Source organism: Xiphophorus maculatus, chromosome 22, assembly GCF_002775205.1.
Source record: "Xiphophorus maculatus strain JP 163 A chromosome 22, X_maculatus-5.0-male, whole genome shotgun sequence".
In the NCBI taxonomy this organism is placed as follows: Eukaryota; Metazoa; Chordata; class Actinopteri; order Cyprinodontiformes; family Poeciliidae; genus Xiphophorus; species Xiphophorus maculatus.
The window spans coordinates 12,384,398-12,397,016 of record NC_036464.1 but is presented as its reverse complement, the minus strand read 5'-3'; the positions used below and the strand labels follow the sequence as shown (position 1 = coordinate 12,397,016).

Here is a 12,619-nt window from a genome sequence, read left to right as displayed (position 1 = left end):
TTCAGGCATCATTATGCAGCCTGAATCCATCTGCCAATAAGCAGAGGAATCTAACAGATGTTGAAAAGGTACGAAATCTTTTACCTTGTAAATGTTGGTATATTAAAACTCTGCCCGTAACAGATTGTTGTTCTTTTTGTCTAGACAAAACCTGGGATGATTCGTCCGATGTCGGCTATTCCAAGACTTACAGAGGAGATCGAAGATCGGTTTAAATCAATTTCCTTGAGAAAGTATTTTCAACAAGCCATGCCTGATAAGAAAAAGGTGAGATTTATGATGAGTTTGATGAAGAAAAAAAACAAACAAAAAAAAAAACGAATCTGGGACTAATTTTGAGTAACAGAAAACACTTTTTTTTATAACCATCCTATTTGGAGTAGTGTCTGAGAAACTTACTGTATCCTGGGATACAAATATACAGTAGTAAGAAAAAGCACAATTATTAAGGTTCACTAGACTCCTTCCTTCCTTTAACTAATGAACCTTCTCTTCTCTCTCTGAGCATCAATTAGATATGCAATATATCAAACATAAACTGCTGAGTTTAGTAGCGCTATCATAGTAGAGGGCACAGATATATAGATCCTGTTTAAGAGACTGGACCAGGGGAGCAAACTATAGTTTTAGATATCAGTTGCTCAGGTGACAGTAGTGGTAAATGAGAGGAGATTCTGTTCCTTTATATCAAAATTATGAGGTGCCTGACCCAGGACAGGAGGGCAGATTCAGACTGCATATTTTACGATCTTTGCCTCTGAGTGGAGATGTGCAAAGTGTCCATAAAACAAAGACACCTCTCTACATGGAACAGCGCTGGCTCTAGCCACGTTGGCATCTTGAGATTTTATTTGGTGCCATCAGCCTGTTTTGTTCTTCTATGTTTTCTTTTTTGCTTTTTACATTTTCTCCTGGTTTTGATTTTCCACATTTTTAGTAACAAATTGTTGTTTTTTATGTGCCTGCCTGGTTTCTGCATATGGACACTCAATGTCACTGTTTAAGACAGCAGTATATTGCAATATATTCAGACCACCAAGTTTGAAGGGTATAGAACGTCAAAAGTGCTGCAATTCCACAAATTAAAGTTTTTAGAAATATTTATCTAAAAATATGTCTAAAACTAGAGGTGCATGTTTTACAAATTAAGCTATCTTGATCTTAAATATATAGTCAAAATAATTTTTTCTATTTTGAAAACTTCATTTCAAACTGTCATTTCAAGATTATTTTATTTTATTGTCATTCTTCAGAAGGTAATGAAGTTATTTTATTTCTCATCCTCAAACATAAAATTCTTTCACAGTGTAAATTAATACAATTGGAAGAACTTGGTCTCATTTGGTATTGCTAATCGTAAGAGTTTTTCTCTGGTTTTTCAAATTCCAACTTCAACACACACAACTGTTACATTATTCGAGGTTTAAGCATAACCTGGTTACTAGAACAGCAAAGCAGCAATCTCAGTATTCTTGAAATTATAAAAATTATGTTTTATGAGACCAGATTTTACCCACATTAATTTAGCCTGATAGGGGAGAAAACTTTAAGATGCTAAAAGCACCAAACCAAGTTTTTCTAACAAAGTCATTGGAATAAACAACATAATAAAAGTTTTAAAGTTCATCACATCAGTTAGTAAATCCATCATTTGTTTTAAACAGCAAATGATCCTCAGGAACTACTGCCCTGCTTGTTTAAGGTGTTTTCTTTTTGACCTGACCTGAATAAGTGGGCAATAAACAGGCCTATGCAGCACGTGCTGGCTGGAAGGAGCTAATGCTATCATTTGAATCAGGGGTGCCAAAGCACACCTGATTGCTGGGCAGTCAGCAGGCAGCCAGACCAGGATTGATGAAATCTGCCCAGGAAAGAGCAATCCGCTTATCGAGAATGTGAGGACTTTGTCCACTGTCGACTGTGACCAAACCACACTTTATATACACAGTGTGCAGAACGTGCTCTATGTCCACCTTCAGCTGATAGACGTTTTGTCGGGGAATCAAAACAGATCTAAAATTGATCTGTTATGGTCAAAACGTGGAAGGATGTTTTTTTCCCTCCTGCTCTCTCTTCTTGTAATACACTAAGATCAACAGCATGTGTTGCTTAGCCTGTAGCATAATTAGGGAGTGCAGTGACTTCGCAACTGTAATTGGAACCTGGCGCAGGTAAATTCTGGGCACTCACAAAACACAAAGCAAACACATTACTGAGTTGTTTTTATGTTCAGCAAAGACAGAAGTGGAACTTTTTCCTGGATTACTGAGAAATTTTACAACTCTGTGTATGTCAGTGCTTCCGTTTTGAACACACACAGCATGTGAACACACATGATTGATTGTTTGTGTGCCCATTTAAAAGATACATGTGGATTAGTTAATCTGATGCATTTTAATTAGATAAAGTAGAGCTGTCAGCTACTATATCTACCTTTTGCTGTAGAAACATCTTCCTTTTAAAGTTTCCACAACCAGGGGCGACACCAGTGTCATTTAATACAGAATAGATCAAACAATAGTTTTGGAAGGAGCCCAGCTTTAATGTCAGTGTCAGGTGAGCGGCTAAAGGTAACTACTCTTTGAGTCCAAACATACTCATCAACTAATTAAGTGTTTCAAAAGTTTATTTTTTACAACTGGAAACAGCTGATCAGCACCATTAAATTTAAAAAAATACTTGAGCTATAACCCCAAACTTTAGAGTTGACATCAGGTGAAACAGGCATCATGGATGCAGAACAAGATCAGCCCACTCCAGTTCAACCTTACCTTATGCACCCACTAGTCAGACAGTCAAAGCTACTCTCAGAAGAAGACAGAATCTCTGGCAGTAAAGGTGCTTTAACACAAATATGGCACAGACAGACAGTGGCTCACATACTGTGAAGAAAACCATACACAAACCAACAGTGGGTTTGACGGTATGTCTGCCAAACCCACTGTAAGAAATCTCTTCAAATGTGGAAAGCAGAACTGGAGTCATAAACGGTATATTCATCAACATCAGTGTAATTTAAATGGTGTATTGTAGTAAGTCATGATTATATTAGTGTGGTGCCTGTGCCAGGCGTTGACAGCTTTCCGTATATTGATAGTTGTGGGTCATAAGTCAAGGTCCAGGGCTGTTTTGTTGCCCCACTCCATCCCTGGTTGCCACTGCCCACTATATGAGATTTTTCTGACCAATGCATCACCACAACAACTCTTTGAAGATACTTGCATGAAGTGAGTTATGATAACACTTAATATCCCCTTTGGGGGGAAAAAGAATTGGTGAATTGAATTGAAGTTGGAATCTGTTGTTCGTAGTTTTGGATTGTAATATTTAATTTTATGTAAATTATTTCAGAATCCTGAGAAAAACCTCAATAATTGTATGTTGTACTTTATAACCGACAAAAGCTGTACTTCTCTTTTTACCATGGCAACAGATATCAAGGCTGATGCAGATTTGGTCAGAGTTGATTTTCTGAATTTGTATTTTTATTGTTCACGGTGTTGACAAGATGAGTGGCTGCACAACTGAGCTCTGGTTGATTAGGCTTATTGCTTTATTTGCACACAAAGCCAGGAAGATGCATCTAATTACAGACACTCACCAGGGATTGTGCATATGCATTCTAAAGCCAGAGCTGAAGCGATGCACCTCTGCAGTTAAGTAGCTATCTGCTGAACAGTTTTCTGGCATATTGACTGACAGGATTCCCAGAGCCACATATCAGTAGGGATTATGGCCACAGTTTACTAATAAGATCTCAAGTTTCTTCAATTTAAGCATGTCCAGGGCTCTGGAAGAGGAAGAAAGTTAACCATACATCTCAGACAGCAATCTAAGAAAGGTTGGGGAATTTCTTAGAGGAGATCATTATCAACAGTTCATACATACTGTATTTCATAGTATAATGATTAAAATGCTTCTTTAATTCTAATACACACAAAAAATACAAAATAATAAATATCAGAAACATGTTTTTGTCATTTCTGATGTTACACTGTAGACTGTGAGGTGAACATTTCTAGTGTATCAAGTCACTGACACTCCACAGTATGAGGCAACATTGCCTGCACTGCAAATAAACTCATCAACCATAGTACCACAACAGTAAAACACAATGTTGGCAATGTGGCACATTTTGCAGATGTTCGTCAGCTTATCTGCTGCCTACTCTTTCCTATTTTTGGCCTTGCTCTGTCACTTACAATTACAATGTGTTTCGGTGATTGCTGCCAAAAGAAAGAAGCCACAGCACCACTCTATGTGGTATTCCATTGGGTCAAATTTTGAAACTCTAGGATGGAGAAAAACTAAAAGAGAAAACATCATAAGCACACAGAAAAAGCTTAAGCAAAAGAAGAAAAGGCTTGAAGGAGATGGAGAAACGGGCAGGGTTACGTGACACCAAATATTCATTTTTTTCACACATATTGAGCTGGGAGACAAGAAGTGGAAAGGAAAAGAAGATAAGATCTCTTAGTTGATTAACTATAGAGACAAATTCAAAATACAGTAAATTTTAAATCTAGTTTAAAGCCAAACATTCCTTTTCCATTAAGTAGCTGAAATTAATCAAATTCAGCAAGTTGTTGATGATTTAAAGTGTTTTATTGTTGCTCTAGCTGTAGTTTAGGGTTATTTTACTGCTGAAGACTGATCCTCCACTTCAGTGTGAAACGTTTTCCAACCTCCCGCACATTTTTTTGTAGGAGTGTAGCATGTTAGATGGTTGTGGTGGAGTTTGGCAAAGAGCAGATAAGTAAACAGTTGCTCCATAATGGTGACCATGTATGGCTATTTATTAAAAGAGAGACTTATAAAATGTGGAACTGGTTAGAGAGGGCTAAAGAGTAATAAACTGGAAACAGTAAAGCAACTGGAATAGAGAGAATCACCCTGCTCCACCTCAGGTTAAAGAGAGCAGAGGCAGGGGCTGTGACAAGTTTATGGTGAGGGAGAAAGAGCAGAGCTGTCAGCCAAATCGCTCCAGGCAGTGTATCCATGGTGGGACATTTGGGGAGGGAGGGATGAGTGGTGAGAGGAAAAACTCTGAAGTTGATTGAAGGTCTTGGTGCAGGGGATGTCACTGGGAAGGCATCCACAAGGTATTTGGTCTGCTTCCACATCTGCTGGCAGATCTACCGGGAGAAAAGAGGAATGATGAGAAGTTCATAACGACATTTCATCTAACAATTGTCCACCACAGTGAGGCACCTTCAAGGGGGGACAAAACTGACCATGTCAAAGAATTACCTCACCACTTTTTTGTTGGTCTATGACTATTTATAAATTCTCCTGAGAAATATCTCAAGAAACTAAACTCTGTGTGCCATTGTGCTCTTCATCTTATTAGTTGTGAAAATTGTGTCCACCATTTGCAGCTAACTGGGACTACGTTTCTCTGAGCTGACTAATTTTATAATTAGGTCCCACATGCAGTGTGGACTTTATTTCCATTTGTTTCTCTATTATGTTTGTTCCCAGAGTTAAGGCAGATCTGGGTATGTAAAAATGTTGCTCACATCAGCCTGGAATGACTTTCAACAAGAGACACTTGGTGAACTAAAAGTAATAAGGCTGTGAAGAAGAGTGCACTTGCTTTTGACAGTCAATTAGTTTTTATCATCTTTTTTTATTTTATGTTTTGATGCTTTTAAGCCAAACAAATGTATGTTGCGGAGTGAATGACAATGCTGATACTTGTAAACATCACTTCTATCTTGCCAGGTCCCTCTTAAAAATGAAACTGTAGGACAGGTCTACAGTTTTTTATTATTATTATTATTATTATTATTATTATGGAGTCAAGGAAGCCGTGAGGCTCTTATATTCTGGGCAATAATAAACATATCAAAATAATCCAAATACAAAGCAAACAAAGACACAAACCCAGACAAATATTTTTTATTGCTTTGTATTTTGCCTAATCAATAGGCGAAATTGATTGAGCAAACTTGAGCAAGCACTAGGTAATGATTGAGCAAGCTGGTCAGAGCCGTCAACCCAGCTCACCTTTTCAAGAAAAACATTTCCACCGCATGATACTGCCACCACCATAGTTTGCCTTGGAGATGAAGGGAACTTGGTGGATGTTTAATGTTAATTACTGATTCACACTTTGTTCACTCTCAACTAAATTTTGTTACAGTCTTGATGGAAGGAAAAAAACACACATCGTTTTCCTTCTGCTCCACAAACACAATTGCGTTTTGTTGGTCAGAAAAGTAAAATTTCTGTGAAATAAATTCAGATTTGTGGTTGAAACAAAATCACTACTTTTTGTTTGACATACACCATTTAACCTTAAATTAGCTGAACAGTGGCATTTACTAGAGATCTGAAAAGTCTCCAGCAGTATTTCTTCAACCATTCATTCATCTTCTTGTTTGTTTTCAAACCCAGATGCTCACTGGGTGATTCAATTTTTCCTTCACAAGCTGCTGATTTTCTGGCCCTTTTTCCCCAAACTTCTTGTCAGAAAGATTCAACTGGAGAGCGGTGGAAAATTGTGACTCCCCTTGTTGCCGTCATGCAATTTTGTAAATTTACATTCTTCCCTTCTCATGATAAGCACAATTCACTTGAGTGAGTCTATAAAAAAAGGAAATGGTGATCCGTTCTGCCGAGGAAAGACAGGTTAGAGGAGCTGAAAGTAAAAAAGCTGACAATTCTGCTTACACTATAGAAACACCTATTCTCACAGGTATTTCAGAAAACTTTCTACAAAGAGACTAAGGGCTCAGGATTATTTCCCCCTTCCTATAAAGAAGGACTCTGATGTGAACTTTTCAAGACCTTCAAACTGTCTTACACAGAACATAACATATAAAACTTGTAGCCAAAAAAATCTGAGCATCTCCCCATCTGCAAATTAACAGGCATTAAAAATGAAGTATATAATGAAAGAAAATCTAGTTTGAGTTTGTAGTTATTAAAAAAAACCTACAAACTCATTATTTATTTAATGAAATGTTAATAAGTTATTTATATATACAGTATTTATAAACAAGTAGCAAAATCAGCATCGCCCAATTTCCTTTGTTCCCACAACAACTTTAATTTTATGTCAAAGAACAATGAGATCTGTGACACAACAGTGATTGATCATTGTATTAGGCTGACCTTTTTGTCCACTTCAGGCTAGGTTCAAGTGCACATAAATTGAAACCACAACAGCTGTGTCATTCATTAAGCATAATGACCCAGAGGCTATTTCTTTCTTGAAAGCACCCAGACTTTAGGGCACAATATGCAGATTTAGGCTGCAGTGAGAAGACAGTTTTGACAAGGTTGTGTTTTGGGTCACGTAGAAAATAAAACATTAAACCAGGTGGTGTAAATCAACAACCACTAAATTGGTGGGAGTTTACTGTTGCAAATCTGATCTATATTTAACTCAAAAACACTTTGAAAGAGCTTTTGAGGTGAAAGTATAAAAAAAAAATCAGTGAATGTTTCTGCAGATTTTAAGAAAGACACAAAATGGTCCTTTTTATAATTCAGACAAAGCATGACTGATAAAACAAATTCAAAGATGAAAATACTGACAGACATGCAGAATCAAGTCAGGTTACGTTGAATGCACAGGAGGTGAGAATAGGGAGTTCATCATTATAAAATCAGAAGAGAGACTTTGGCAGAAGCAGCATAACTGTGAGACAACAAACCAATAAAATACAATTATCAATCACTTAGCTGACAGAGAAATTACATGTTTCAGATTGTGTCAGGGGGAAGAACAGTGAAATCTGATGTAAAAATTATTGTTTTTCCATGAGAGACAACATGAAAAAGTCTAGTCAACTTGCCTATTTCCCCAGGGAAGCTTTTTTTTTTACTTTAAATAATGAATGTTGCTTCACTAACGCTAACATATAATCCACGGGTAAAACTGGTAAAATTTCATGTCTCATTAGATAAAATATAATGCTTCAGCAGTTCAAATCTATTTAAAGGGTAATATTTCTCCATCAAGGAACCTAAATTGCTCATGTTTGACATACATCATTTAACCTTAAATTAGCTGAACATGAAAGGAATAATATATACAATTACCCAACACCTTAATAAGAATTTTGATTATGCTGTACCTACTCACTAAAAACATCAACTATTTAACAATTTGTAATCACAATTAATGATTAATTCACTCACAAGACAGAAACAAATGAAGTAACCTCACTATTGAAATGCAGAAAGAGTTGGAGGATTACTGTTCAGACAATTTTAAGTCAAAAGTATTGTCCTTTTCTTTAAAGACCGTTCACTCTGTCTCTTTCTTGACTAACAGTTTGTCCACATAACTTGGATTTTCTGAATACGTAAAAGAAGTCTGAAGAAAGACTTTAAAAGAATTTACAAATAGACAAAAGAGAAAGGCTTCTTGATCGGGCTCCAGAAACAACCTTGTCATTGGACACAATGGAGTTTCTCCAGTTGGGTCAGACACAATTTTCTTTCTTGGAACCAGTTTTGGCCTCTGCGCTGGGTTTCAACACTTCTGTGAGCTTGGTTTCTCTCAGCTGAAAAGGTTCATCAGCCATGACTCACACAGTTTGTTGTCTCTTAGGGGATTTTACTCTGAGCTTAGAAGGATGTCCAGGGTCCCTCTCTTTTGAATTTTTAACCTAACTGTAAGCAGAAATAAAAACCACTTCACTGAAAGGTTAAAGTGTTCAGGTGAATAAAGAAATGCAATCAAAATTTGAACAAGTGAATCTAACTTGTCTGGATGAGATTGAGTTGAGTTTCGTGTTTCTCTCTGCAACTGTTAAACTTAGTCTGCCTCCGTCTTTTTCTCCTTCTCATTTTTCTTACTCTGATCACAACCTCAGTTATACTTTAACCTACAGAACAAATTATGTTGTAATATTTACCCATAAAACAACCATAATTACTGTGACCTTAAGCCCAGTAAGTGTTATGTAATCCTTCAAATGTGCTTCTTCTTGACAAGATACTGTTGCTGCAGAGAAGGGAAAGTTAATTAAATACAAGACATATGTAAAAAATGTGTTTCTCACATTTTACTCAGTTATAATTTGTTGCTATTTTAAGACACAGCTTGTAAATAATTAGCAGGTTAGTGCCAGTTCTGAGACACAAAATTCAGCTCATTTAACAGCAACCTGTAAACACAACATGTATAAGAAAAAGAAAGAAACACTAACTCCCTGTTATTAAAATATATTGCTTCAAACTGTCAGAAAATATCTGAACTTTTGTTTCAGTGAAAGCAAAACAAAATGTTGCCCTCATTACTGTTTTGGAGAAATAAATACATTAATACTGTGTTTACGAGGAAACATCCATTAAGACATTGGAAATGCTATTTTACATTGCTTACAAGTGTGAGGAATTTGTCAATACCTTTAGTGCCTTCACTTTTTCCAAGGTTTAAAATGTACTAATGTGTTTTCCAAATTGCTTTATTTGTCACAAAAGCACAAAACAGAAGTATTATGAAATGTAATAGAACATTGAAAAGAAAGGAATGTACCTTGGTCCAGTCAGTTCTGAGTTTTTTGTTATTGCGCTGCCGTCCTTAATTTGAGGTGAACCTTGGTGACTGGAATGATTTTATTTTCTGCTAAATTTAAGGCTGTATTCATTTACTTCACAAATCTGTAAAGAATATTTGTACTAAATACAACTACACATGATTTTCAAAATATTTTTATTAAATTATTTTTGCTCATTTAATTTGTTTCCCCTGTTGTACAATCAACACAACAGGCAGATATTGGTGAATGACTACTTTTACCTATTTCTAAATTAAAATAGACACCTTAGTCAGGAATGGTACAATTCAATCTGTATGAGGTGACATAAACTTGTGTAACAGTCTCTACACAGTCTCCCAATTACTGAATTGTTGGTCTCTGCACTGTTTAAGGTTTTCTGCTTTCATGCTTTGTGTGCTAACTTTTACGTGAATAGGGAGAAATCCAAAAGCATCAAAGTGTGTGAAATTTAGGCCATGCAAATGAAGGAAATGCATACAGGCATTACATTGAGACAGATATTTTTGTCTATTCTTCTTTGCAATAATAGCTACAGCTTTGTGAGATTTAGTTTACTGTCTTCAGTGCCAAAGGGTATTTTGCACAAGAGCACAAGGTAGATCAGCACAACTGGGCTAAATTTTTTTTACTTGTTTGTTTCTTATATTTTTGATGGAATAGAGACTTATGTCAAGGTGGATGAAACATCAGTTTTAGACAAAAACCTTCAGGTGTCTTTTAGCTGAAGATAAAAAAGATTAAATTTTTCAGCACACAGTGAATCTTAGCGTGTGTTGAAATCAACAAAAGAGTGGCGACACAGTCAGAAACACCTGCAGAAAGTAAAGGTTTTGGGAAGGAAGAATATATTTTTTTGTAAATGCTTGACATGTTTGGTCCAATGACAAGTTGGTGTTTGAAAAGGTCACTCTAAACATTAATAAGTAAGCAAATAAATGAATAAAAACATGTAATATTTTTTTGTACTTGAGCAGTTCTCAGCTTTTAAAGAATTGGCCCTAGAAAGAGAAAGCAGCATGTGGTAAGAAGAACCAGGTCTTCCAATAACGCTAAAGCTCCTCTCTTCAGTTCAAAGTCAATTCTAGTTATCTTTTCTCCCACAATGAAACCAATATTTGTTGTTCAGTCACAAGGCCTGTCACCTGTCAGACTGTGCCTTGTACAGAGACAGAACTCTAACCTCACCCTGAATTCACACATTGCTATATGTCTGAAAATTTAATGAGCTGACTACACAAACTTCAAATAAATAGGAAAACAGCAAATGGTGTGAATGGATAAATGAGAAACAAGCAGGTTTTTTCTAGAAGTTTGAAAAAGGAGAGGAATGTTTGAGAAGTATGGAATGTTTTCTGTTTGCAGCATTTTAAATTTTAGTATAAGACATTTTCTTTTCTCTGGCTCAAAGCTCTGAGCACAGCATGAATAAAACTCTGTAATGACTCCAGAATAATGACTCTTTAGTGATCATTTTTTCCAACTTGTGGAATCAATACGAGTTTTTCAAAAAGCTCAGTGTCAATAGGTTTTAAGAGCTTTGTCAGCAGTTTATTTAAAACTGCAATAGCCATGTGAAGATGCTGTGCAGAATAAGAGATTTTATCTGAGTCTCTCAAATGCCACATCAGCTTAGAGCAACTTCATTTCGTTTATAAGCCTAAAACTCATCCATATATAAACCGAACAAGAATCAGTGTTTTTTTTTTTTGTTTTTTTTTAAACAGAAATGGAAGCACAACTTTGGATCCTCACAGTTTTATACGGTTAAAAATAATTATGTGTTTGGGATCACGAAATGTTCTAAATCAAAGAGTCATGCCCAAGTGAAAATTAGCAAATATGTAATATCTCAACAGTTTTGTTGATTATATTCAAAATAATATAATCAACATTATATCGACTGTAATATAATGACTTAGCTTCTTTATGCACATGAAGAGTATCAAATATAACATTAGATAATGTTTTCTTTAACTATTATCCTTAGTATATGGTTATTTTTCCCACATTAATACTTCAATTGAATATTGATTTTGAAAAATGAATAAGTATCTGTTTTCATTAATACAGTTGGTGACCCTATGGAAAGTTTACAGATATATCTTCATATGAATTTGCTTTATTTATAAGCAATTACTCAGATTTTTTCAATAACCAGTGATATTTGGTCATGCACACTAAAATCAAAAGAAGATGATGATCACAACAATGCTATTCTGTCCATTTGCCCCTGGCCTGCATCACGGTCACAGCATTGACTTAGAGACTAATGTATATCCTCTTTCATTCCAGGTGGAAAATACCAGACTTACAGCGCAGACAGATACCTTTATGGACTCAAAAGAGAAATTGATAGAAGATAAGAAGACGGCAGAAAGGAGAGGTCTGTTCTCGGTTTGTGAGCTGCACATTAAAGAGTCTGACGAGCAGCTTGGTCTGACTGGAAAAGAAGCAGGGATATCTTTTGGTACAACTGACAGGAACATGGAAGTGTTTGAAGTGTGTATGTAAAGTATAACATTAGTTGTTTCTCCAGCAAACAGTTATCTGCTAAAATCCAGTCTATCAAAACTCTAAATAATTAAGGAACAAATTTGCAACTTATCAGTATAAGTAACTGAATAATTTTGTATGACTGCTAACAGTTGCTGGCAGTAAATGTTAAAAAGAGATAATGAAGCTGCCATACATCAAATATGTCTTTTAATACAGAATAAAGACATTGTCGACTGGTGTCTGGTTAATTTTTAATTCTTTCTTCTGACATATTAAGATGAAGTATTGTCAACTTGAAAAGGTTTCAGAAATGTGATAGCTGGTTCTTTATTAATCAGCAAAACATAGTCATGTTGTTAAAATTCAATATTTACAGATGAAGGTTGTCCTTATATCTCTTGAAAAGAGGACATTGTGGAATACATTTATACATTTTACAAAAGCAGAAGCAGAAAGTAATTCATATTTGACATAGACCTATTTGGCCGTCAAGAAAACATAAAAGTAGCTCTTGCTTAAAAGGGGTTTATGACACATTTTATTCAGTAAATAGTCCATTATGCAGCAAGGTTACCCCATACTTTAATAAATAGGCTTTTAGC

The 12,619-nt window shown here is 35.7% G+C and overlaps 1 protein-coding gene across 1 annotated transcript in view; it reads left to right on the top strand.

Moving 5' to 3' along the window:
- Positions 1 to 12,265, top strand: part of mlip (muscular LMNA interacting protein) — a 31,226-nt gene extending 18,961 nt beyond the window's left edge. The window contains exons 10-12 of the mRNA XM_023327807.1: positions 6 to 68; positions 145 to 267; positions 11,814 to 12,265. Of these exons, the coding sequence (XP_023183575.1) occupies positions 6 to 68; positions 145 to 267; positions 11,814 to 12,032 (405 nt within the window). The 3' untranslated portion in view covers positions 12,033 to 12,265. The remainder of the gene's footprint in view (positions 1 to 5; positions 69 to 144; positions 268 to 11,813) is intronic.
- The last annotated feature ends 354 nt before the right edge of the window (positions 12,266 to 12,619 follow it).